Source organism: Myotis daubentonii, chromosome 5, assembly GCF_963259705.1.
Source record: "Myotis daubentonii chromosome 5, mMyoDau2.1, whole genome shotgun sequence".
Lineage (NCBI taxonomy): Eukaryota > Metazoa > Chordata > Mammalia > Chiroptera > Vespertilionidae > Myotis > Myotis daubentonii.
The window spans coordinates 73,445,296-73,466,123 of NC_081844.1; the positions used below are offsets into that span (position 1 = coordinate 73,445,296).

The window sequence follows — 20,828 nt, forward strand, 5'->3', positions numbered from 1 at the left end:
CGAACCAAAGCTTTCCGACTCCACAGCTGGGGCTGATTGAATTCAACAAATATTTATTGAGTGTCTATTATGAGCTAGATATTGTTCCAGATACTTGGGATGCAGCAGAGAACAAAACGAAGGTCCCTGCCCTCATGGAGCTTACAGTCTAGTGTTTATGACCACTTTGCCTGAATGCTGTCCGTGACCCTGGGCAAGTCTCTCCTCAGCTATGCAATGCAGGAAGAAGCAGGCCTGGTTCAGATACAGGTAACAGGTCTGATGCACTGTAGATGCCAAACAGATACCACCTCCAACCCACTACCCAGAGAGGAGATCAGGCTGGAAGTTGACTTTTAATAATAAAATACGGGGGAGGGCAGAGGGAGCGCAGCAGGTGGTGTATGTGCTGCCACCCAGGGTCTGCGCTGGCTACACGAACTGCTGCCGCTGCTGCTGCTTCTTGGTGGCTGCCTTGCTGGCTAGGTCCTTGGCTTTCTCTGTAGCTGCCAGTGCCGTCTCCTTTGCCTTCTCCTTGGCTTCCTTGGCTGTCTCAGCAAGGGTTTTGGAAGGGGCCTCACCTGCAGCAAAGGGCAGGAGGCTGGCTTGAGAGGATGCCAAGAAGACCCACCTAATCGCTGCCTACAGCATTCACTTCCTGCAAGCCAGGCCCCATCGGGAAGGCGGTATTTGCCCAGGAGCAGATGAGGAGTCCCAGGCTTAGAGAGGAGCAGTGACAGCCCCAGGTTCCACACCAGTCAGGGCACCTAGGACTTGACCCCGACCTGTGCCTGGGAGGTTCTCACCTTGCAGCTTGGCCAAGATGTACTCAAAACCCTTCATTGACTTGGTCACATTGCTTTTGAACCGGGCGAGACCAAATTCCTGGCAAAAGATGAGAAGGGGAAGGATTCTGAGCTGCCCACTGACCCCCAGCCCGGTCTCTATGTCAAATGCTCTGGCCTCAGAGCCCTAGCACTCTCACAGTGCTGCTCACCTGGACAGCTCTGGAGACGCCAAATAAGCTAGAGGAGACCCAAGCTTCCCGGTGGATTTCGGTCCAGCCGCTGTTATCAGAGTTCACACAGTAAACACATCGTTCCTCCACCACCTGTGCAGGGAGTCAGGCCAACCACAATTGTGTGGGAGTCTTTCAATTTGCCAACTTCACATAAATTTGATCTCCTGCCTCTTTTCACGAGGTAGAATAAAATGAAAATCCATTCATTTCCCTGAATGCACCCCAAGCTGCATTTACAGAAGAACAAGAACATTAAGGTCATCGTGCTCTCTCCAATCTTCCTCTGACCCCTTAAACTAGAAGGCACATGGAATAGCAGAGGGTCTTCCAGCTCATCCTGCCCCTGGATTTGGTTTTGTAGCTTTGCCTGGTCATGAGTAGAGTTTTCAGCCTGTCTTCCACCTGTTGCAGCTCTTGAGCTCATTGGAAGTCCAAATAAAAATGGAAATCTGGCAATTGTCAAGCTCTCATGAGAGAGGAAAAAGTAGATCGGTACTTCCAATAGAAACCTTCAAAGACCTGTCTCACAGCTGGACTGAAAGACATTTCTCACAGCAGGACCACTCTCTGGGTAACAGAAAACAGAGGTAGTGCCCTCAGGGAAGTATGCTGGGGGGCAGTGTATTAAGTTGCCAGCTCATTCTGTGGACACTTGCCCTCTTTGAACCTAACTTTTCTCTTTGCACAAGAGTTATGCCCCCTCCCCCCCCCCCGTTATTGTGAAGATTAAGTGAGAAAGAGAATGTAAGTTTTCTGAAAGCTTCAGGATATTCATATGTGAGAAGATATTGTAGAGTGTTCCTTAAACCAGCGGTTGCCAACCGGTGGTCCGTGAGGTCCGAAAGGTTGGCAACTGCTGCCTAATTTAAAACATATATTTTCAAGTGTTTTTGTTTTCTTAAATTAATTTTATTGGGGTGACATTGGTTAACATGAACATACAGGTTTCAGGTGTGGGTTTCTAGGTTATAAGATCTGTATATTGCACCTTGTGCCCATCACCCATCAAGGTATATAGAACCTCTTTCCCCTAGACTCTTAGACAGAAATCCATGATGTAAGACACATAAGAGTGTTACTCCTTTAGTCACATGGGGTACAGGCCCAAATCCGCTCCCTTCTGAGGCACACCCAAGGCACCCTCATGGCTTGATGGGTTCCTGTTTGAAAGCCACTGCCTCCCTCCCTCCGCATCACTGGCTCCCTAGCCATACCCATCTGGAGCTCCGAGGGACCAAGGGAGTCTCACCATCAGCCGGGCGTGGTTGATGTTCCAGGTGAAGGTGGTCATGGTCTGGTTCTGTGGGTCCACAATGGAATCCTCCAGGATGTACACTGAGTGAGCGACATTGGCAGGAAACAGTCGCTCGGCCCAGCGGGGCATCCTGTTGGTCTTGGTCAGGAGTCTCCGGGACAGGAGCTTCTGGTCAGGGGTCACCTCCCGGTGCACTATGTCTTCCGTCAAGACATGTTTGCTGCAGGTGTCAGGAGGAAGGTGACCCTCAGGAGCCTGCCCTGAGCCTGCCTGCTGCGGTTCCCATCTCCAGCCTCCCGGCCCAGAATGGCCAGCCAGGCCTTCCCTCAGACTTGCAGCGATGTGTGTTGTGGCGCATTCCCTCGAACCTATCCCAGGGCAAATTCCGACTCCCACCCTCTCCTTGACCTGGATTCCTGGGCTTTCCGGCGTGGCCGGCCTTCATGATTTATTGCACCTGCACCGCCGAAGCGAGCCACAGGCAGAGGAGGAGCGCGTCTGGAATTGCAACCCCAGGACCCCTCCCAATTCCTGTGCGGCCGCCTCTTCCTGTCTCGCCACCCAGAGAACCTTGGACTAGGGCCTCAAGGAAACCACCGCCCAGGCCCTCCTTCCAGCACCTTGCAGGCCTGGCCACTTCCTCCAGAGGGTCCTCTGGCCCCCAAGGCGGCCACGGTTCCGGCCATCCCCTACCTCGGACTCGATGTGGAGTCCTTCCCGGTCCCACATTCCGATCTCCAAACGGCGAGGGGGCGGGGTTGCTCCTTCCTCGGCTACGTACCTGTAGGGATTCGGGTACCGCTGCCAGAAGGCAGCGAACACTTGGTCCCAGGAACTCCGGAGCACGCTGTGGCCCAGGAAATACTTCACCATTGTCCGGGCCGGGCGGGGTCAGCACCCGAGCAGCATCAGGGGTGCAGAGCCTGGGGGGCACGCGGAGGCCAGGCCGGGGCTCGGCGCACGCCCGCCAGGCACCAGTTCAGTCACCGCCCCACTGCAGCCCAACAGCAGCCGCCGCCATGAGGAGTTGTCGGGCCGCCCGCCACTTCCGGCGCAGACTCGCTGTACCCACCACTTCCGGCGCCTGAGCACGTGACCCTCGTCCCTCCCCTCTCCGCCCACTCCCCTTGCGGGAGCCGCGTCGCTGCGAGCAGACCTGGGCTGGAGCGGCACTCCAACTCGGTGGGGAGTCCGTCCGAGCCGGGCGGCGGAGTGCGGCGCCGTTGAGGGCGCTGCCCAGCACGCTCCCAGGCCGCCCGGGCCCTGGGCTCTTGGAAGGATCAGCGCCCGGGGCCGAACAGCGGGGACAGGCGGGCGCTGCCGTAGCGCGAGCCCGACGTCGTGTCTGGAGCGGTAGTGACTGGGGCTTGGGCGCCGCCTGCCCGGGCGGAGATCCGGGTTTACCTAGCGCGGGGCTCAGGGCCCTGACGCGGGTGAGGCGGCCCCGAGAGCATGAGCGGGCAGCGCGTGGACGTCAAGGTGGTTATGCTGGGCAAGGAGTACGTGGGCAAGACGAGTCTGGTGGAGCGATACGTGCACGACCGCTTCCTGGTGGGGCCCTATCAGAACGTGAGTGCGCCTCGCGGGCCGGCGCGGGTGGGAGGTAGCCCGACCCCGCGATCCTGATCGCTTCCCCTGGTTGCAGACCATCGGAGCCGCCTTCGTGGCCAAGGTGATGTCTGTCGGAGACCGGACAGTGACTTTGGGTATTTGGGTAAGTCCCCTGGGCAGGTAGTCCTGGGAATATCCATACCTAGGCTTAGTCCTGTCTATTCGTGTCTGATTTGTGGCCTTATAGAGGCAATTTCTCTTCTCTAGACCCCCGTTTAAAAATGGGGGTCTGTTGGACGTATTAGTTTGCAGTCTTGGGGAAGCTCAGTAACTCAGGCCAAGGCTGAGCTTCCCCCTGTCCTTCAGGACACAGCAGGCTCTGAGCGCTACGAGGCTATGAGTCGAATCTACTATCGAGGTGCCAAGGCTGCCATCGTCTGCTATGGTAAGGGAGGTTCTCCTCAGACAAGGGGTGGGTGCCAGGCTGGCCTTAGCGACTAGCCCCCGACCTTTGGTTGTTTCCTGTCTGCTCTATACCAAGACCTCACAGACAGCAGCAGCTTTGAGCGGGCAAAGTTCTGGGTCAAGGAACTGCGAAACCTAGAGGAGGTAGGTGGCCAGACCTTACCAGAGAACCAGGGGCTGGGGCTCTGGTGGTCTGTGTGGGTTACCCTGACCTCGTCTTCTGCTTCAGGGCTGTCAGATCTACCTGTGTGGCACCAAGAGTGACCTGCTGGAGGAGGACAGGCGGCGTAGACGTGTGGACTTCCATGATGTCCAGGATTATGCAGACAGTAGTTGCTTCTCAGTTGCTGGGGGTGGGGGAGGGAAGTGGCTGTTTGGGTGGGTCACAGAAAATAGGGACTGTTTGGCTACCATGGCCAGATCGCCTGGGAAAGCTTTCAGGCTTAACCTGAACCTGTGGGGTCCAGAAGACTTCCCCTTTGTGTGTCTACCCGATTCTCAGATACGAGGATTTAGTCGCTTTTCTTTACAGATATCAAAGCTCAGCTCTTTGAAACATCCAGCAAGACAGGCCAGAGTGTGGGTGAGTGCTGTCCTGGGCCTCACAGCAGAACAGGCAGGGGCACCAGTGGAAGCAAAGAGCCTAGAGGGCTGTGTCACTGGGTGATCCCAGGGCTCCTGGCATTGGGCCTTCACTGATCGCCTTTTTTCCTGCCAGACGAGCTCTTCCAGAAAGTGGCAGAGGATTACGTCAGTGTGGCCGCCTTCCAGGTGATGACAGGTGTGTACTTCCCTACCTTCTCTGGAGACTTCCTCTCGGCCCTTCACGTTTGTTACCTGATCCCCCAACAGAATGGTGCTGAGCTGCTACCTCTCTCTCTGACAGAGGACAAAGGCGTGGACCTGGGCCAGAAGGCAAACCCCTACTTCTACAGTTGTTGTCATCACTGAACCACCACTTACTTGGCCTGGGGGAATTAAAGGAACCCCCCAAGGGGCTGGACCTAGTTCTTGTCTGGGCTTGGGTGGTCAAACATGTAAGCTACCCCAGTCCCCATGGCAGCAGAGGTGGCACCTGTCTGTGCTGGCCCATGGAACGTGCAGCATTGGGCTGACTGATGGTCATCAGGAGGGTGAAGGCTGATTTGGACTCCAGGCTTCTTCCCTGGACAGCACTGTGTCTGCAGATTACTTAAGTGGCTTCTGATTTGTAAATAAAATCAATGCACTGTGAATCACACTCAGCCCCTTTCTTAGGCCTCACTTCTAATATGATGTCTCCTCCCAGCCCTAATTTTCCTTTGGAAACCAAGTTAACTAAAGCTGAGGGTTGCAGCTGAGATAATGGAGAAACAAAGGAGCCTATTCTGTGCTTTAGGATGGTGAGAGGCTAGGATTGGGACAGAGCAGAACTCACAATTCCTTCTTGGTGCTAGGAAGAGCAAAGCAAGCACTTAAGTGCTGTCCAGAGATCAAAGGACCAAGCACTTCTTCCTCAGACTGGTTCTACCGCACATGTCACATCATACCTCTGGCTCATATCCTCAGCTTCCCATCAGCACCCTACAATGTGGTTTAATGGTAGAAATATCATAGTTACAATACACAAAATTCTTTTGGGTCCAAATTGGGATCTAATTCAGATACTTAGAAAAGGGACTTAAACTCAGCCTGAATTTATCTGTAAAATGAGGTAACCACTGCCCAGTTGAGGACTGTGAAGATCATGAAGGAAACGTAACTTTGACTAAATGCTTATCTTCCCTGAAGGGCTTTCTGCTGAAGGGGCAGGAAGTTCAAGACTAGGTCGAAAGGGGAGGCAGACTCCAAGGTTGCCTCAAATTTTATTTTTGGACCTTGGAGGACCAGGTGTTAACTGTAAACAGGGCTGACACTTCCTATTCAACTAAAAGGAAGTATATGACAGCCCTTTCCTGTATGGAGGCTTGGCCCCTTTGTTTCTGCTTTCCTGCCTTAGACTGGGTCCTCTGTAGTACCCAGCACCTGCCTCTGAACTAAAAACTTGGCCAAGATGGTCAGACTCACACTCAGGAAGTCATTTGGTTCTACTTCCTTTTTAAAAACCAATTCCTCAAAATACCCTTACTTCATGGGTGATGACTTCCTTTATAGAGATGAAAACACCAGCCACTCCCAAAAGAAAGACATTCTGGCACCTAATGACTACTGAGGAAACCCATACCACTCCCATGAGGTGCTTGGAAAAGTGCTCAGCTCCACTGTGTCCCACCTGGGCGTTAGTGCAGGGGGCTGGCTTCTGCTCTCACCCAAACCCACCCTCCCTCCTGTTGAGCTACATCTTCCCATCGACAACAAAACACAACACAGGGCAAGGGCCATAAGAGTAAAGTTAAACTTTACTTTACAGTAATTTTTTTCTATATACAAAGAATTACAGTACATGTTTATGGGGACTCCTAGCACAGGGCTCCCCTTTTCCACTAAAAGTTTCACTTACAGCTGACAACCTATGGGGGTGAGGAGCAAAAAAAAAAGGTGATGGACCTCAGCTGTTCCCCCCACACCCCTTTTCTTAAAAATATAAAGATAGATCTCTAGTGTCAGCTTGTTTCTTAGCCAAGACTTTGAAATCTGCTCTTCCATGAGCTGCTGTGTGCTGCACTCACCCATCTTCTACACACTCTCACCTACATGCACACACAGGCAGCACCCACCTCAGACCTGGTGACCACCTATTCTGTGCCCCTCCTTTGGGAGTCCAAAGCACCACAACCATTCATTTCTGCTCCTACTCCCTGGGCTCTCCTGTCCACCAAGCTTTGCTCAGCTTCCAGAGTGTTCCACCTGAAGCCCCTCAACAGCCTGATGTCTGGAAAGTCATGGGAAAGCGGCTCTAGAGAAGGAACCGCTTCAGAATTTAACGTGTGCTGCGTTTTGCTTATGTTGATAGGAAACATTTCTTTCCAGGCTGTAGATTTCTAATTAAACTTTCCACTTCCTTAAGAAAGAATACCTTTAATCTTCATAAGCAATGGAGGTTCCCTCGAGAGTGAAAGAGGTAGAGAGGGGCAGCAGGTAACTGAGGGAGACCCCATCCCTGGAGCTCTCTACCAACCAGAGGCTATGGACAAGGTGACACCAGCCCTGAAAAACTCAATGGCCACCCTCACCTGGACATGGCATCTCTTCCATCTCTGGATTGCACTGGACCACTCCAGGATTGGGTACAGGCTTCACCGAGACTCTGCCCTCCTCTTAACAGAGCTTCAAAGAACTGTACTACATAAAAATCTTTTCCTCCCAAACAGGAACTTGGGTTTCTCAAGTCACCAGTTCCTCAACCCTTGGCAGTGCTTATTTATACCAGGAAATTAGCACCATCATTACATTTGTGTGTGTGTACAAAGCAATTATCTATTCTTATTTCAATTTATACTACAGCAATCTGGCCCTAGGAAGTTCAGCTGAGAGCTAACTGGCCACAGCCAAGGAAAGTCTCATGCGGCTACCTAGTTGTAAATGATGTGGAATGTCCAAAACATGGAACAGCCTAAACATTATTTAGTAGGAAAGGGACTTGTGGCAGCTCCCTTCCTGCCGCGATCTCAGAGAGGTTACAACATTGGGCCACTCTGACAAACCCCAAGATGACAATATCCCCCATAAAAGCCTTAGGAGAAAAACCGTTTTGTAGGAGCTGAGGCCAACATCTGTCCATGTTTAGTGCTCTCCTAATTCCTCCACAGGGGAAGCTGCCTGGACCAGACTTCCTGCCAGTGTTCTCACAGGCGACCGGGGAGTCCAGCTCCAGTGAGTAGATGCTGCCAAACCTGTGAAGAATCACTGATGCACTCCATGCCCTGATTGTGGTGTGGGGTAGAGGATATGAATACAATTATTTTCTTCAATGCCAAAGATGTAGGTTTGGTAGTTGTTCAGAAGAGGGTCAACATAGTGATTTAAATCACCTCAAACTCAGTAACTTTAGGGAGACACAGACATTTAAAAACTTGGATGCTTTTGTAGCAATGAGAGCTATTTGCTATCACAATGGGTTGGCTTCAGTAGGAGAAGCAGAGGCTTTGAATTTAAACAGTATATATATATATATATATATATATATATATATATATTGTTTTCTTCCTGACTTAACAGGGCTAGGAGAGGTATTTGTTCTCTAGCTACCTATGGAAGCTATGGCTTCCCCCTGGAAAAGGCTTCCTGGGAAAGTGGCTTAGAGGCATATTCTCGAGATCCCGGTTTCCAAGCACTTAGCCAAATACCAAAAATACCATCCTGCATAAAGATCAGGAATGTCTAAGAGAAAAGATTACCTTTTAATTTCCAACTCGCAATCCTTGGAGAAAAGGTCCTAGCACAGGCTCCAGGAGCGTCCTCAAGGGTAGTCACTCCCTCCCAGCATCATGCAATATCAGTTCCCAACAGTCCTGATTGTGCTTCTAATTGTACAGTGACTGCTTTCATGATTAGATGATAATAATCTAGAATGAGATGTTGAGATCAGGGGGCCTCACAGTTGAATTTCTAGGTTCCATTCAAGCTGGGAGTCTTTCCAAATGGCACCCAGGAAAGCCTGGCACTCCATCCATTTAGATAAAGAACTGCCTCCTACCCCGTAAACCAAGCATAACTCAATTGTTTTCCCAGGCAGGTCTGGAAGGAAGTATTCAGTGAGTGGTGGAAAACGGAAAGGACCAAAACAAACCCTTTATAAAGTGGTCAACCATGGCCCACCTTTCCCTCACTCCTTCCTGTCCCATGAGACATGAGTGGCTGTCAAGAAAATTACCTACCAAAGCCTACTTCAGAAAAGCTATTTTAGGATCGAACTTCTCCATTTACAAATTTTTACAAAGCCTGCACAACCCCCCACCACAAAAAAAATTCACAGTTTATTCCATTAAACAAAGAACTACGGTAATTTAACACACAACATAGTGAAAGGAGATTCTGACAGTGCAGTGTGGATACTTTTTCTGATCGCAACTACAGATGACAGGAGAGAAAAGGGCACAGTACTGGCACCAAGCAAACCCTACTCGTACAACCTAAGAGATTAGGGGAAAAGACCTACTAGCTGCAGTTATATACTTATTATTCTCACACATGATAAATACTTAATATAATGAACTTTAACGTTCTGGGTGGATTTCTTTAAAAATATCTTTTCCATGGTTTAAAATTTTTTAAAAAGAAAATAAGATACTTTGTTTTCTCTTCCTTTTCAACCAAGAGCTTTTCTTCTCTGATGATGTGGGAAGAGAGTTAGGATGAAAATGGAGAACTAGGCAGATGGAATTTACAGAGGAGATCCCGAGGTCTAAGTGAGATGCAAGGATAGGCCCCTAAACTCGGGGCAGCCCTGCCCAGCCTTGTGCCTCTGCCTGAGTTCAAGTGTCTCAATCCCAGAGACCCACTTTGGGAAATAAAAGCAAATTCTTTTTAATTTTTATATAAAGCGCAAATGCTTCTGTAACTATTATTCCCTCCTTTAGAGTGATTAGAATAGCCTCACTAGGAACTCAGGAGGAAACTGGGACAAAATATAGACTCCTGTTGATATAAAAGCCATAACTGAGACAGAATGGTTAGGAGACATTTGGGCCAGATGGCCTGGTTGGCTAAAGCTGCTGGCTAAGTTGGCAAAGCAGATAGGTAAACACATTTGGTCTAGGGACAAAAGAGACATGGATGAATGGGAAGAAACTGGCCAAACAGCACTTCCTGTTGGCAGTCAGTGAGCTGGGTGAATGATAGGGCAGGGTAGCACCAACAGATTTCCCAGCCCTTGAGCCCCAGCTCAGGGCAGCAGTAACAGATAATCAGCAGTTATGAGGAGTCAACTCTTAGACTGGACCTTTCTCTAAATGCCACATCTTGCCAGTCATAAAGGAAGGGTTATGGTTGCCTTTAAACTTGAGTCAGCAGGCAAGTCCTCTCAACACAGAGCACAATTCTCGGGGGAGGGTGGTGAAATCCACTAGTGAAGAAGAGGACTCCCTCCATTCAGGCAGGAGAGCAAAGGATCAGAAGAGAAGTCATTTTCTGTCAGGATCTGGCACCCTCCCTGAGCTGGTGGTGGATCTAGCTCAGAGCTTGCTAGAGATGCCTAGGTCCACTGCCCAAGACTCTGAAATCTGAAAGCACCTGAGTGTGTGTGGGACGGGCATAGGGTGGATTGATGTAAAAGGAGGAAAATGGGTAAAAAAGAAAGATAAGCTTGCCAATTGCCTTCTTACACTATGGGAAAGCTACATCATTGTAGAGCCCAGCCTCCCCACAATCAGCTATTCCACCAAGTATAGATCTTCAGACAGAAGCAGTGGTGGTGGCTGCCCAGCCAACAATCTCACTTGGCCTCTGCAGCTCACCCTGTCTGTAGACAGCTGCATGAGCACACATGCATGCACATGCACACATGCACACCGAGCCCGAGGAAACTTACTCAATACAATCATTTCTGGGACCATGCCCCAGGGCCCCTCAGAACTTCATGTTATTTCCTGGTCAAAGGTTCTTAAAAACAGCTTAGAAACCCAGGCAGGCATGTTAGGCTCATAAGAATCAGGTCTTATTTATCTCTGTATCTCCTATCAGTGACCAGCACCTGGCCTAGCACACATGAATGCTCAAGAAATTGCCACTGGTTTGAATGGGTATCAGTTCCTCCCAAGGGTTCATCAGGTGCCTTCAGTGGGGCTCTGTAGGCATGGAGAAATAGCATCAAAAGCCCCTCTACCTTCCAACCTGACCAGCGGAATTGAATCCCATGTTTGACTCCAAGTGGACTTTTTATTTCAAGGTGACCATTTAAGGGTTGAGGGAAAGAGACCCAAGTCTGTCTGTCTCCTTGGCTGAGACCCACTTGGATTTCCATACATGTTTCACATAACCACAAGACCCCACTGGCTAATGTCACAAGAGTTCTGAGTGTTGGGATATAAAGAAAGAATAACAGTGAAAAGGTAGTGGGGTCTGTTTTATAAGGGAGGAGAATAATATTTCCCTCCTCCAAGAACCCTGGGGGTAGCTGGTCTGGTCATCTGACATTTACTGGTATTATTTCTGTTCTGACTCTGCATACTTGTGACTGGAAGGCGCCTGGTTAAGAGTTGGAAATGTGTTTTGCTCTGGTTTAGGGTCTTGCCCTCTTCCAAGAGACCAGCAAGTCTGTGCCAATGTCTGTGTGCTCCCAGACGACCAGCAAGACGATGCCAGTGTGTGTCCAGCCAACATGGGCCAGAGCCCTGGCCCTGGTGAGGTCTTTCCTAAGGCCCAGGAACTCTGCTCTGTGGTTGCCAACTTCTTCTCTTCAGTGGAGAGGGAGGATGGGGCCTTCCCAAGAGGCCTGAAGGACTGCCCACTCTTGGCACCAAGTCCAGGTACTTGATGGCCTCCAGCCATCTGTTTCACCTGCTTCACCAGGCCCAGTGCTTGGCTGGGAGGCCCTGGGATCTGCTCAGCTCCTGCAGGTGCTCTTCCTGCAGCCTGAGTTGCTGACTCATATAAAAAAGCCTTGGCAGGGGATGGAGAAAGAAGTCTGGCTTGGGTGAGTGATTTAACAGCTTGCCAGGGGTGCTCCAAGGGGGCCACGGCTTTTCCAGGAGGCTGAAGGACAGGCTCTGACACACTGCCTCTCTCCACAGCTCGAGACATCTGCCCCAGACCTTTGCTGGCAAGCCATGAGCTGGACTCCAACACTGGCATCTTCTCATCAGCTTGTGGTATGGCCTCATGAGGAGAAGCTGCCCGTTCTTTCTGGCGAGAAGTTAGGTCTATAAGATCCATCACCAAAGCAGCTCTGTTTTTTGACTGAGTATTCTGGTCCACGGGCCTCAGTGCTTTTTCTTTAGCTACCAGTGTCTGGACCACAGCTGATAGTACTTTGTCAGGAGGTGGGAATCTCTGGGTCAAAGAAGCATGGGATTTGTCTGGAGACCTGTCTGAAGTCTGGGGTTTGGGGCTGCTGGTGACGAGCAGTCTGTCTGATGGTGGAAGTCTCAGGACAGTAGGGACTGGGTTTTTCTCCAGTGACTGGGGCCTTGGGCTGGCAGCACCTATGGATTTATCCAGCCTTGGGTCAGCTGCCCCTAGAGGTCTTTCCAGTGGTTGGGACCTGACTGAGGGTGAAGAGCTTGGGCCGGTCACTGGAGAGGGTTTGTCTGACAGTTGGGTTCTTGGTCCTCCCACTGTAGATGGCCTGTCCAATGACTTCTGGCTGGATACCAAGGACTGGGGTTTGGCCCCTGCCCCAGCAAGGGTCCTGACCCTTTCTACAGGTTGGGGCCTGGAGTCAGTTCTGTCAGGAGGTCTTTCAGGCGGCGGTGGCCTCTGACAAGTCCCTGCCAGAGTTTTTTTGGACAGTGACAACGTCTGGTTGGCTTCAGCAGCTGGCTTGTCCAACATCTTGGGCCCCTGAGCAGCTACTCCTGATGATTGTTGCTCTGCCAGGTGCGTGCTTGGGCCTGGAGTCAGTGGTACCGGGGGAGGCACATACTCACGGATCTCCCCAGGTTCCAAAGGGTTGGGCCCACAGGGGTCGTGCTCAGTACAAGACAGACGTCCATCCAGTTTGGAGATGAAGAGCATCCCTTCCCGATGCTGCTTGCAAAAGGAGCTAGGACACATCTCGCAAAAGGAGGCTGCTTCCTTCCCACAGATGTCACACTGATGCCAAGGACACTCCCATTTCCCTGAAACATAGATGTGAAACAAGAGCTTAGGAAAACAAGAGAGGGGCGATGGCTCTGGAACCAGGTCAAAGGAGTGATTTCAAACCGCCCTGTTCTACAGATAGCTCATGCTTCTCCAGCGCCAGGATCTCAGCTTCCTCTTCTGCACAACCGCATATAAAAATAACTGCCAGGCCGAAACTGGTTTGGCTCAGTGGATAGAGCGTCGGCCTGCGGACTGAAAGGTCCCAGGTTCGATTCTGGTCAAGGGCATGTACCTGGGTTGCGGGCACATCCCCAGTAGGAGATGTGCAGGAGGCAGCTGATCGATGTTTCTCTCTCATCGATGTTTCTAACTCTCTGTCTCTCTCCCTTCCTCTCTGTAAAAAATCAATAAAATATATTAAAAAAAAAAATAACTGCCAGTATCAAGTAGCAACTAAGCATCAACTAAATATATAGGCAGGAGTAATTCCTTATTTCTATTATTTCTATTTCTAGCAAGGAATAAGAACCCAAAGCTCCCTTTACATCAAGCATGTCATACTCGTGACCCAAGGGTCACATGCGGCCCACAACAAATATTTTTGCGGCCCAGCCAATGTAACAGTATATTAAGAAATGTTTTAATAAAAATTTCATAACTTAAATTTTTACAATATCCTTTTATACATAACTAGAGGCCCGGTGCACAAAATTTATGCACTTGGGGGGGGGGGGCCTGTGCCCTTTCACAGTCCGGGAGCCCTTGAGGGATGTCCGACTGACAGCTTAGGCCCACTCCCTGCCTAAGCCCGCAGTTGAACATCCTTAGTGCTGCCACAGAGCAGGAGAGGTTCCCGCCACCCGCCACTGCACTCACCAGCCATGAGCCCAGCTTCCGGCTGAGCAGCGCTCTCCCTATGGGAGCGCACTGATCACCGGGGATAGCTGCTGCGTTGAGCATCTGCCCCCTGGTGGTAAGTGTGCATCATAGCGACTGGTCGTTCAGTCGATTTGCATATTAGCCTTTTATTATATAGGATTATTAATAACGAACTACAACGTTCGTTAACGACTGATTACTATAATTGTGTTCCCTTACGCACCTTATGCTTAGGCGCAACATTTCACTCCACTAATACTAGCAGTGAATATTTTAGTAGCTGATTGCCACATCATTAGTCTTGTATTGACTTGTTGGGTGTGCACAACAGGGAAATATTTTGCTTTCGGAGAACAAGAAAAATAGGTTTATTTGTGTTACACTTATTAATTTGTGCAGTTATTCAGTGTCTGGTAAGTTAATGTTCAGGAAAAAACCATTAATTTTTATTAAAATGTTCTATTATTTTATGTTAATGATTACTCATTTATTTCAGCCCTTTGTATTCAGCATGTTTCTATTGAAATAAACCTACGTTTCTATGAAAACTGAAGCTTTTGTTTTTTGCGGCCCACATAAACTTAAACCTTGTTTATTTGGTCTGTGTTAGCCTTTGAGTTTGACATACTTATCTTGGATAAAATATGAGGATATTACTTTCATATTTTGCAAACTCCTTTTGTCCTATACAGCCTTTAAATATTCTACTCTAGCACAACCGGCCTGGCTCAGTGATTGAGTGTCGACCTATGAACTAGGAGGTCAAGGTTTGATTCCCAGTCAGGGTACATTCTGGCTCAATCCCCAGTGAGGGGCGTGCACGAGGCAGCAGATCAATGATTCTCATCATTGATGTTTCTATCTCTCTCTCTCCCCCTTCCTCTCTGAAGTCAATAAAAATGTATTTTAAAATAAAAAATATTCAATTTTAAGGGGGACATTTCAGCTATTTAAACTCCTGCTTATTTGGTTATTAGTAGGAAGTGGGAGCAGATATACAAATGTGGGGGGAAAAAGAAAAAAAAGAAGGCAGACTTACCTTTGCTCAATTTTAAGTCTTAAAAGTAGCACAAACTTTATCTGTGTTGTCTACACAGAATCAATGGTAAAGACCCAAAGCTAACCTCAGGTGTATTTGTCTCCACTTCATGATAGCTGAAGAGTCTCTGTCATGGACAGTGTTTCTTCCCCAGCTCCTTCCCAATAAACTATGCTGGCTAGCCTTTGCTCCTGGCTCATAGGCCAGATCAGTTTTATCACAGCCTGTGCCAGCCCTGGCCATGAGTAATTGATTCTGAAACAATTTCCCATTTCCACTTCCTGGAAGTGTTAGGTCAATGTTATGGCCTGCCCCCAGACTATCTCATTTTCTATTATTTCATTATCCTAGCAACCACATATTGAAGGACAAACTCCTCTCACTCCCACCCCATAGTTGTTCTTTCTGCAATTCCAGGAACAGGCCACTAGTGATGTATAATCTTCTCACCTAGAATGGCTTCCCACTGGTTTCTTATCTTTGTAATTTAAAATAGATGGCAGGTCCAAATCCCTAAAATCCGCTAATTCCAAATCACCACCCAAAGGTTAGTGGGCTTCTCCAACCACAAATTTCCGGGTACCACATCTGCATAAGCAGTTTTCTCATCTAACTTACACATCTGCATCTCCTTCAGAGGGAAGTGTGGTAATGAGGTCTAAAAGGGTGTCAGTCCACACCTCACTGATTAGAATGATCTGAAGCTCCACTCTGTCTCAACTGCTCTTTCTTTAGACGGAATATGTTTTAGTAAACTTGAGGTCAGATGTGGAGAGCGGCTGCAGCGTTTGGATAGGTTCAAGCCTCGGACTGACGAGAGGGCACAGTCCTCTTGTGGCAAAGCCACATATAAGTCCCAGCTTGGAGGGCAAAGCCCTCCCAGCACAATTATAGCCAAAGGCTATGGTTGTATATAAGCTTAACCTTATAGTCCAAACCTGCAGTCCTACGTAGCTGAGGGATGTGGGCTGGGGGAGGTGCAGCAAGTGCTGCCAAAACAAAGCTTGATAGAGTTCAAAGAATTGCAACAACAGGAAAGAAGTAGATTTGGAACTCACAAGAACATTGTAAACATCTTGACTACTCCCTTGTTTTGCTTTGTGTGATCTGACTATAAAATAAAGATTTGGCTTACAGGTTGTGTCACTGTCCTCATCCAGGCGCAGTGATCCACCTGGCCCCAACTATATTCTCTTGTCTGTTTTCTTTAATCCTTCACCACCCTCCTCAGGTTCACCACTGGCTGTGCTGGATGCGGTTCAGTCAGAAAACCTGGCTTTCAATCCAGCTCCTACATCTATATGTTCTAATGAGACAAATCATCTCACCAAACTTGATTCTGAGTTTCCTTATCTATATCATGGGAAGGTGAAAAGGTCTCATCTTTATGGGTTGTTAGGATAAAATAACATAACAGAAATATGAATAAAATAAAACACTTGATACATAGCAAGTGAATTTCTGTTCCCTTCTCTACAACATAGGGTTCTAAGCCTTTGTTATTTACTCCAAGAGTAAGAACATGGACCCAAATCCCCTCAATACTATTCATGGGATGCATGGGAAGACCGAAGGGCTTTGAGAATTCTGGCTGAGAACAAGGAACATTCTAAACAGATTTTGGCACCAACCTGCTGGTCGCTTGGTTAGATTGAGACAGTCTGCATGGTAAACTTTTGGGCAGCCTGGCTTCTTACAGGAGACGAGCTGGCCAGCATCCCCACAGCTGAAACACTCATCCTCTCGCTCCTTTGTGATTTCACCCTGGCTCCTTCGCTTCCCTTGTTGCTTCTTCTTGAATTTCTTTGACTTTTCTTCCGTGGCAATGGGTTGATTCTAGAAGTCAGATATTGAGCAGTCAGCATTCTGTCGACACATTAGTTGTATGATCTTGACCAGGTTAACTATTCTCTCTGAGCCTCAGTCTCTACTCTGGGAAGAGACAGTCCTTATAGACTGTTGTATATGTAAGAGAAAATGCAGAAAAGGCACCTAACACATCACAGTGTTATAATAAGGTACCTAGTAAGTGGTTGCATTAATTAACTTTTGTACCAACTACCCCTGCTATCTGGATGAAATTAAAGAGATACGTTCTTTTTGTTGACACACAGGCTGGTGTTAAAGGTCACCTTTCTCTAGGTTTTATTTTTAGATTAATTTCATAACTAAGGAAGACTTCTTTGTGTGTTTGTGTGTGCATACACATTTCTTAGTTTATGCAACAAACCTTCCCTGAGTACTTAGTATGAGCCATGTGCTTGGAAGACACAAAAAATCTAGTTCATGGTCTTTGGCCTCAACAAGCTATGCATTTTTTATTTAAGTCAAATTATGTCCGCCACTCAAGACAGATCTTAGCACAGCAGGTCTCTGTGCTCCCATTCTTGGTCATCACACCTGGTGGTTTTCATAAGCTTCTGCTCTTGAATTTCTCTATTATTGATTCATGTGTGAAATGCTACCTTGACCTTAAGGATGCAGAAACTATCATTCCCAGTGCATGTAACATCATTAAATTTGGGTTAATTCAGTTATATTTTAATTTTAATTCACTGGGCTTGTGAAGGAACAAGACCATTTAACCAAACCAACTAAACAAAATCCAACATAATATAAACATAATTCTCCTTAATAAAATAATTACTGGATACTCTTTATCTTCATGTGTAACTGCTCAAACAGATTATTCTCTTTAGTTATGGGTTTCTATACTAATTTGAATTTTTTTAGTTCTTAATATTGACTTCATAATCCAAAATCCATCATGGAAATACCCAACTAGAGTCACTGTATAATCTACTATGTATCAAAATTAAACATAAATTTTCAGTGTGCTGTTACTTATGAGAGAGATATCTAGAAGTATCCAGATGTTGAACTATTATGGTCCACCCATTATATAAAAAATTTAACAGTCACTAAAAATGATGATTGAAAAGACTATGTAACAGCAAGGAGAGTTTTTTAATAATATTTAAGAAAAGTAGGTTGCGGACTTATAGACAATTCTTAACAGTTATAGCATTATAAGTCAGTTAAAGAGCACATATAAAATACTAGGAACGCACAACAATGTTTATACTTTGTTACAATGATAAGATTAAGGATCTATGTTTACTGACAGTATTATATAAGTAGCTTATTAGGAAATATGAGTAAGATCAGCTGAGACCAATAAAAATGTGGCAAATAACCCACTTTAAGATTCCCATTTACAGGCTTCTTAGTTAAAAAGGCATCCCTAGTTATAAGTCAGAGTGTTTAAAACACTCCAACAGTACCCAAAGATGCTCTCCTGTGTCACCAAACTGATCATCAGAATGCTTACTTAGCAAATTGCCATTGACCATGACAACTATTCTCTGTCATTATTTCAAAGAGACATCTTAAAATAAAGACTCAGCCCTGCCCTGGGTAGGGCGGGAGGACCACACCACTATTCCCGATGCAAATGTTTAGAAGGTACCTTTGGCCTTACACCCAAAAAGCCGCTGCAGTTTGGGGCTCCACATTTGCAAACAGTCTTTCCATTTCCAAGACATTCTAGGTTGTAGTTGAAGGTAAGTTCAGTGCCTGCATAAGAGACCATGAAAAGATTAATATCTATGGTATGAATTATGTTATTTCTGTATTAATTACAAAAAGTATATTGACTTCTAAGAGAAATTATTAATTTTTAAAAGAATAAAAAATTAGCCCAGCTGCCATGGCTCAGTGGTTGAGTGTCAACTTATGAACCAAGACGTCATGGTTTGATTCCTAGTCAGGCACATGCCTGGGTTGTGGGCTCAATCCCCAGTGGGGGTGGGCGTGTGCAGCTGATCAATGATGCTCTCTCATCATTGATGTTTCTATCTCTCTATCCCTCTCCTATCCTCTCTGAAATCAATAAAAATACATTAAAAATTAACTACAAATCCCACTATATTAATAAAATATTAATAAATTCTAATCCTGTAACATTATTAATCATCTAATACAACGTAATAAGAGAAAAACTTAAATGGCTTAACAAGTAATATTTAAACTAACTTATACTATAGAAGTGTTAATATCCCAAGTTGGTTTTTTAAATTTGTTTTCTAACCATTCAGTTCCAAAATACTAGTATATTAATTTATTACCAAAAACAAACAGACAACAACTTACATTGATGTGCCAGGCATTGAGAAATCAGGTATGAAGAAAACCTGTTTGTGCCAAGGTAAACACCTGGCAGCACTCAAGGGAAAGACATCTCAGTATAGAACAATATGAGAGAACTCTAGACCACAGACCTAAAGTCCTGGCTTTACATCCCACTTACACCATGATCTGAGTGATTTGGGCCCTGAGTATATCCATTAAATGGAGAAATAGCAACCTCACACAGGCTTGTTGAGAGAATATCACATAATACACATAGCAATAATTTGTAAACCTTTAAAAAGAGATGTACAAATAGATTTTAAGGTAGGAAAAGGCTCCTTACTGTTGTGCATGTCATCAAAACCAAGAAAGCAAATAAAACACACCCAAACTCCAAACACATTAGCAAAGGCCTAACAAATACAAGAATTTTATATATGTACTAGAGGCCCGGTGCACAAAAATTTGTGCACTCGGGGGGGAGGAGGGGGACCCTCAGCCCGGCCTGTGCCCTCTCCCAGTCTGGGACCCCTCGGGAGATAACGATCTGCTGGCTTAGGCCTGCTCCCGGGTGGCAGAGGGCAGGCCCAATCCCTAGGTGCAGCCCCTGGTCGGGCTCAGAGCAGGGCCGATTGGGGAGTTGGGGCGCCGCCCCCTGTCATGCACAGAGCAGGGCAGATCGGGAGGTTGCAATGCCACCCTCAGTCATGCTCAGGGTAGGGCAGATTGGGGGGTTGGGGCACCGCCCCGTCACACTCAAGGCAGGGTCGATGGGGAGGTTGTGGCGCCACCCCGTCATGCACAGAGCAGGGCCAATCAGGGGGTTGGGGCACTGCCCCGTCACTCACAGAGCAGGGCCCATCAGGGGGGTTAGGGCTCCGTACCCTGTCACGCACAGAGCAGGGTCGATCAGGGGGTTGGGGAGCTCCCCCCTGTCATGCACAGAGCAGGGCCGATCAGGGGGTTGGGGAGCTCCCCCGTCATTCACAGAGTAGGGCCGATAGGGGAGTTGGGGCACCGCGCCCTGTCACACACAGAGCAGGGCCGATCAGGGGGTTGGGGCGCCTTCCCCTGTCACGAACAGAGCAGGGCAGATAGGGAGGTTGAGGCCCCACCCCGTCACACAGAGCCGCAGGGCGATCAGGGGGTTTGGGCGCTGCCCCCTGTCATGCTGATCCCAGTGCCGGGAGGCCTCGCGGCTCTGCTGATCCCGGTGCTGGGAGGCATATTACCCTTTTACTATATAGCATAGAGGCCTGGTGCACGGGTGGGGGCCGGCTGGTTTGCCCTGAAGGGTGTCCTGGATCAGGGTGGGGGTCCCCACTGTGGTGCCTGGCCAGCCTGGATGAGGGGATGATGGCTGCTTGCAGCTGGTCACACATCCTTCAGGGTGGGGGTCCCCACCGGGGTGCCTGGCTAGTCTGAGTGAGGGGCTGAGGGCTGTTTTCAGGCTGGTGGGTGACTGAAGCTCCCAACTGCTCCTTTTTTTCTTTTTTATTCTGGGTCAGCTTTAGCTCTGAGGCTTGGCTCCAGCTCTTAGGCCTCTGCTGCTGAAAGCAGGTATCTGGTTTGTTTGGGTTCTATAATCAAAACACTGTTTCAACTCCAGCTCTGAGATCCCGGCTGGCTGAAAGCAGGTTTCTGGGGTTTTGCTTAGCTTCTATATTTGTAACAATGTTTCAAACTGCAAGCTCAGAGGCCGGCAGCGGCAGGCGGGGAACGTTGGAGTCCTCCGTCACTGAAGCAAGCAAGCCTCATGTTCACTTCAAGCTGCCTGGCTGCCAGCCGCCATCTTGGCTGGCAGTTAATTTGCATATCGCCCTGATTAGCCAATAGGAAGGGTAGCG

General features: G+C 48.0%; 3 protein-coding genes across 11 annotated transcripts in view; 1 reads left to right on the forward strand and 2 right to left on the reverse strand.

Annotated features, from left to right (window-relative positions):
* Nucleotides 1-36: 36 nt before the first annotated feature.
* PRELID1 (PRELI domain containing 1) lies at nucleotides 37-3,299 on the reverse strand. Of its 2 annotated transcripts, XM_059698222.1 has the most exons (5): nucleotides 3,037-3,295; nucleotides 2,250-2,475; nucleotides 977-1,090; nucleotides 786-864; nucleotides 37-560 (listed from the first exon to the last, which is right to left on the reverse strand). In XM_059698222.1, exons 1-5 carry the CDS (start codon nucleotides 3,126-3,128, stop codon nucleotides 412-414), a joined length of 660 nt encoding a protein of 219 aa, XP_059554205.1. In that variant the 5' UTR covers nucleotides 3,129-3,295; the 3' UTR covers nucleotides 37-411. The 2 variants fall into 2 exon arrangements, with proteins under 2 accessions (XP_059554205.1, XP_059554206.1); XM_059698223.1 differs by lacking the exon at nucleotides 977-1,090 and having other exon boundaries at nucleotides 3,037-3,299.
* An 87-nt stretch (nucleotides 3,300-3,386) lies between these two features.
* RAB24 (RAB24, member RAS oncogene family) lies at nucleotides 3,387-8,312 on the forward strand. Of its 2 annotated transcripts, none has more exons than XM_059698226.1 (8): nucleotides 3,387-3,824; nucleotides 3,901-3,969; nucleotides 4,173-4,251; nucleotides 4,348-4,415; nucleotides 4,501-4,600; nucleotides 4,804-4,854; nucleotides 4,990-5,052; nucleotides 8,000-8,312. In XM_059698226.1, the coding sequence occupies exons 1-8, from the start codon at nucleotides 3,708-3,710 to the stop codon at nucleotides 8,065-8,067; spliced, it is 615 nt and encodes a 204-aa protein (XP_059554209.1). In that variant the 5' UTR covers nucleotides 3,387-3,707; the 3' UTR covers nucleotides 8,068-8,312. The 2 variants fall into 2 exon arrangements, with proteins under 2 accessions (XP_059554209.1, XP_059554210.1); XM_059698227.1 differs by lacking the exon at nucleotides 8,000-8,312 and adding an exon at nucleotides 5,158-7,250 and having other exon boundaries at nucleotides 3,394-3,824.
* Nucleotides 8,313-8,385: 73 nt separating this feature from the next.
* NSD1 (nuclear receptor binding SET domain protein 1) overlaps nucleotides 8,386-20,828 on the reverse strand; it is a 155,850-nt gene continuing 143,407 nt past the window's right edge. For all 7 annotated transcript variants that reach the window (XM_059698196.1, XM_059698200.1, XM_059698197.1 and 4 more), the window contains 3 exons: nucleotides 18,320-18,426; nucleotides 16,482-16,686; nucleotides 8,386-12,967 (listed from right to left, as the gene is read on the reverse strand). In XM_059698196.1, the coding sequence (XP_059554179.1) occupies nucleotides 11,334-12,967; nucleotides 16,482-16,686; nucleotides 18,320-18,426 (1,946 nt within the window). In that variant the 3' untranslated portion in view covers nucleotides 8,386-11,333. The remainder of the gene's footprint in view (nucleotides 12,968-16,481; nucleotides 16,687-18,319; nucleotides 18,427-20,828) is intronic.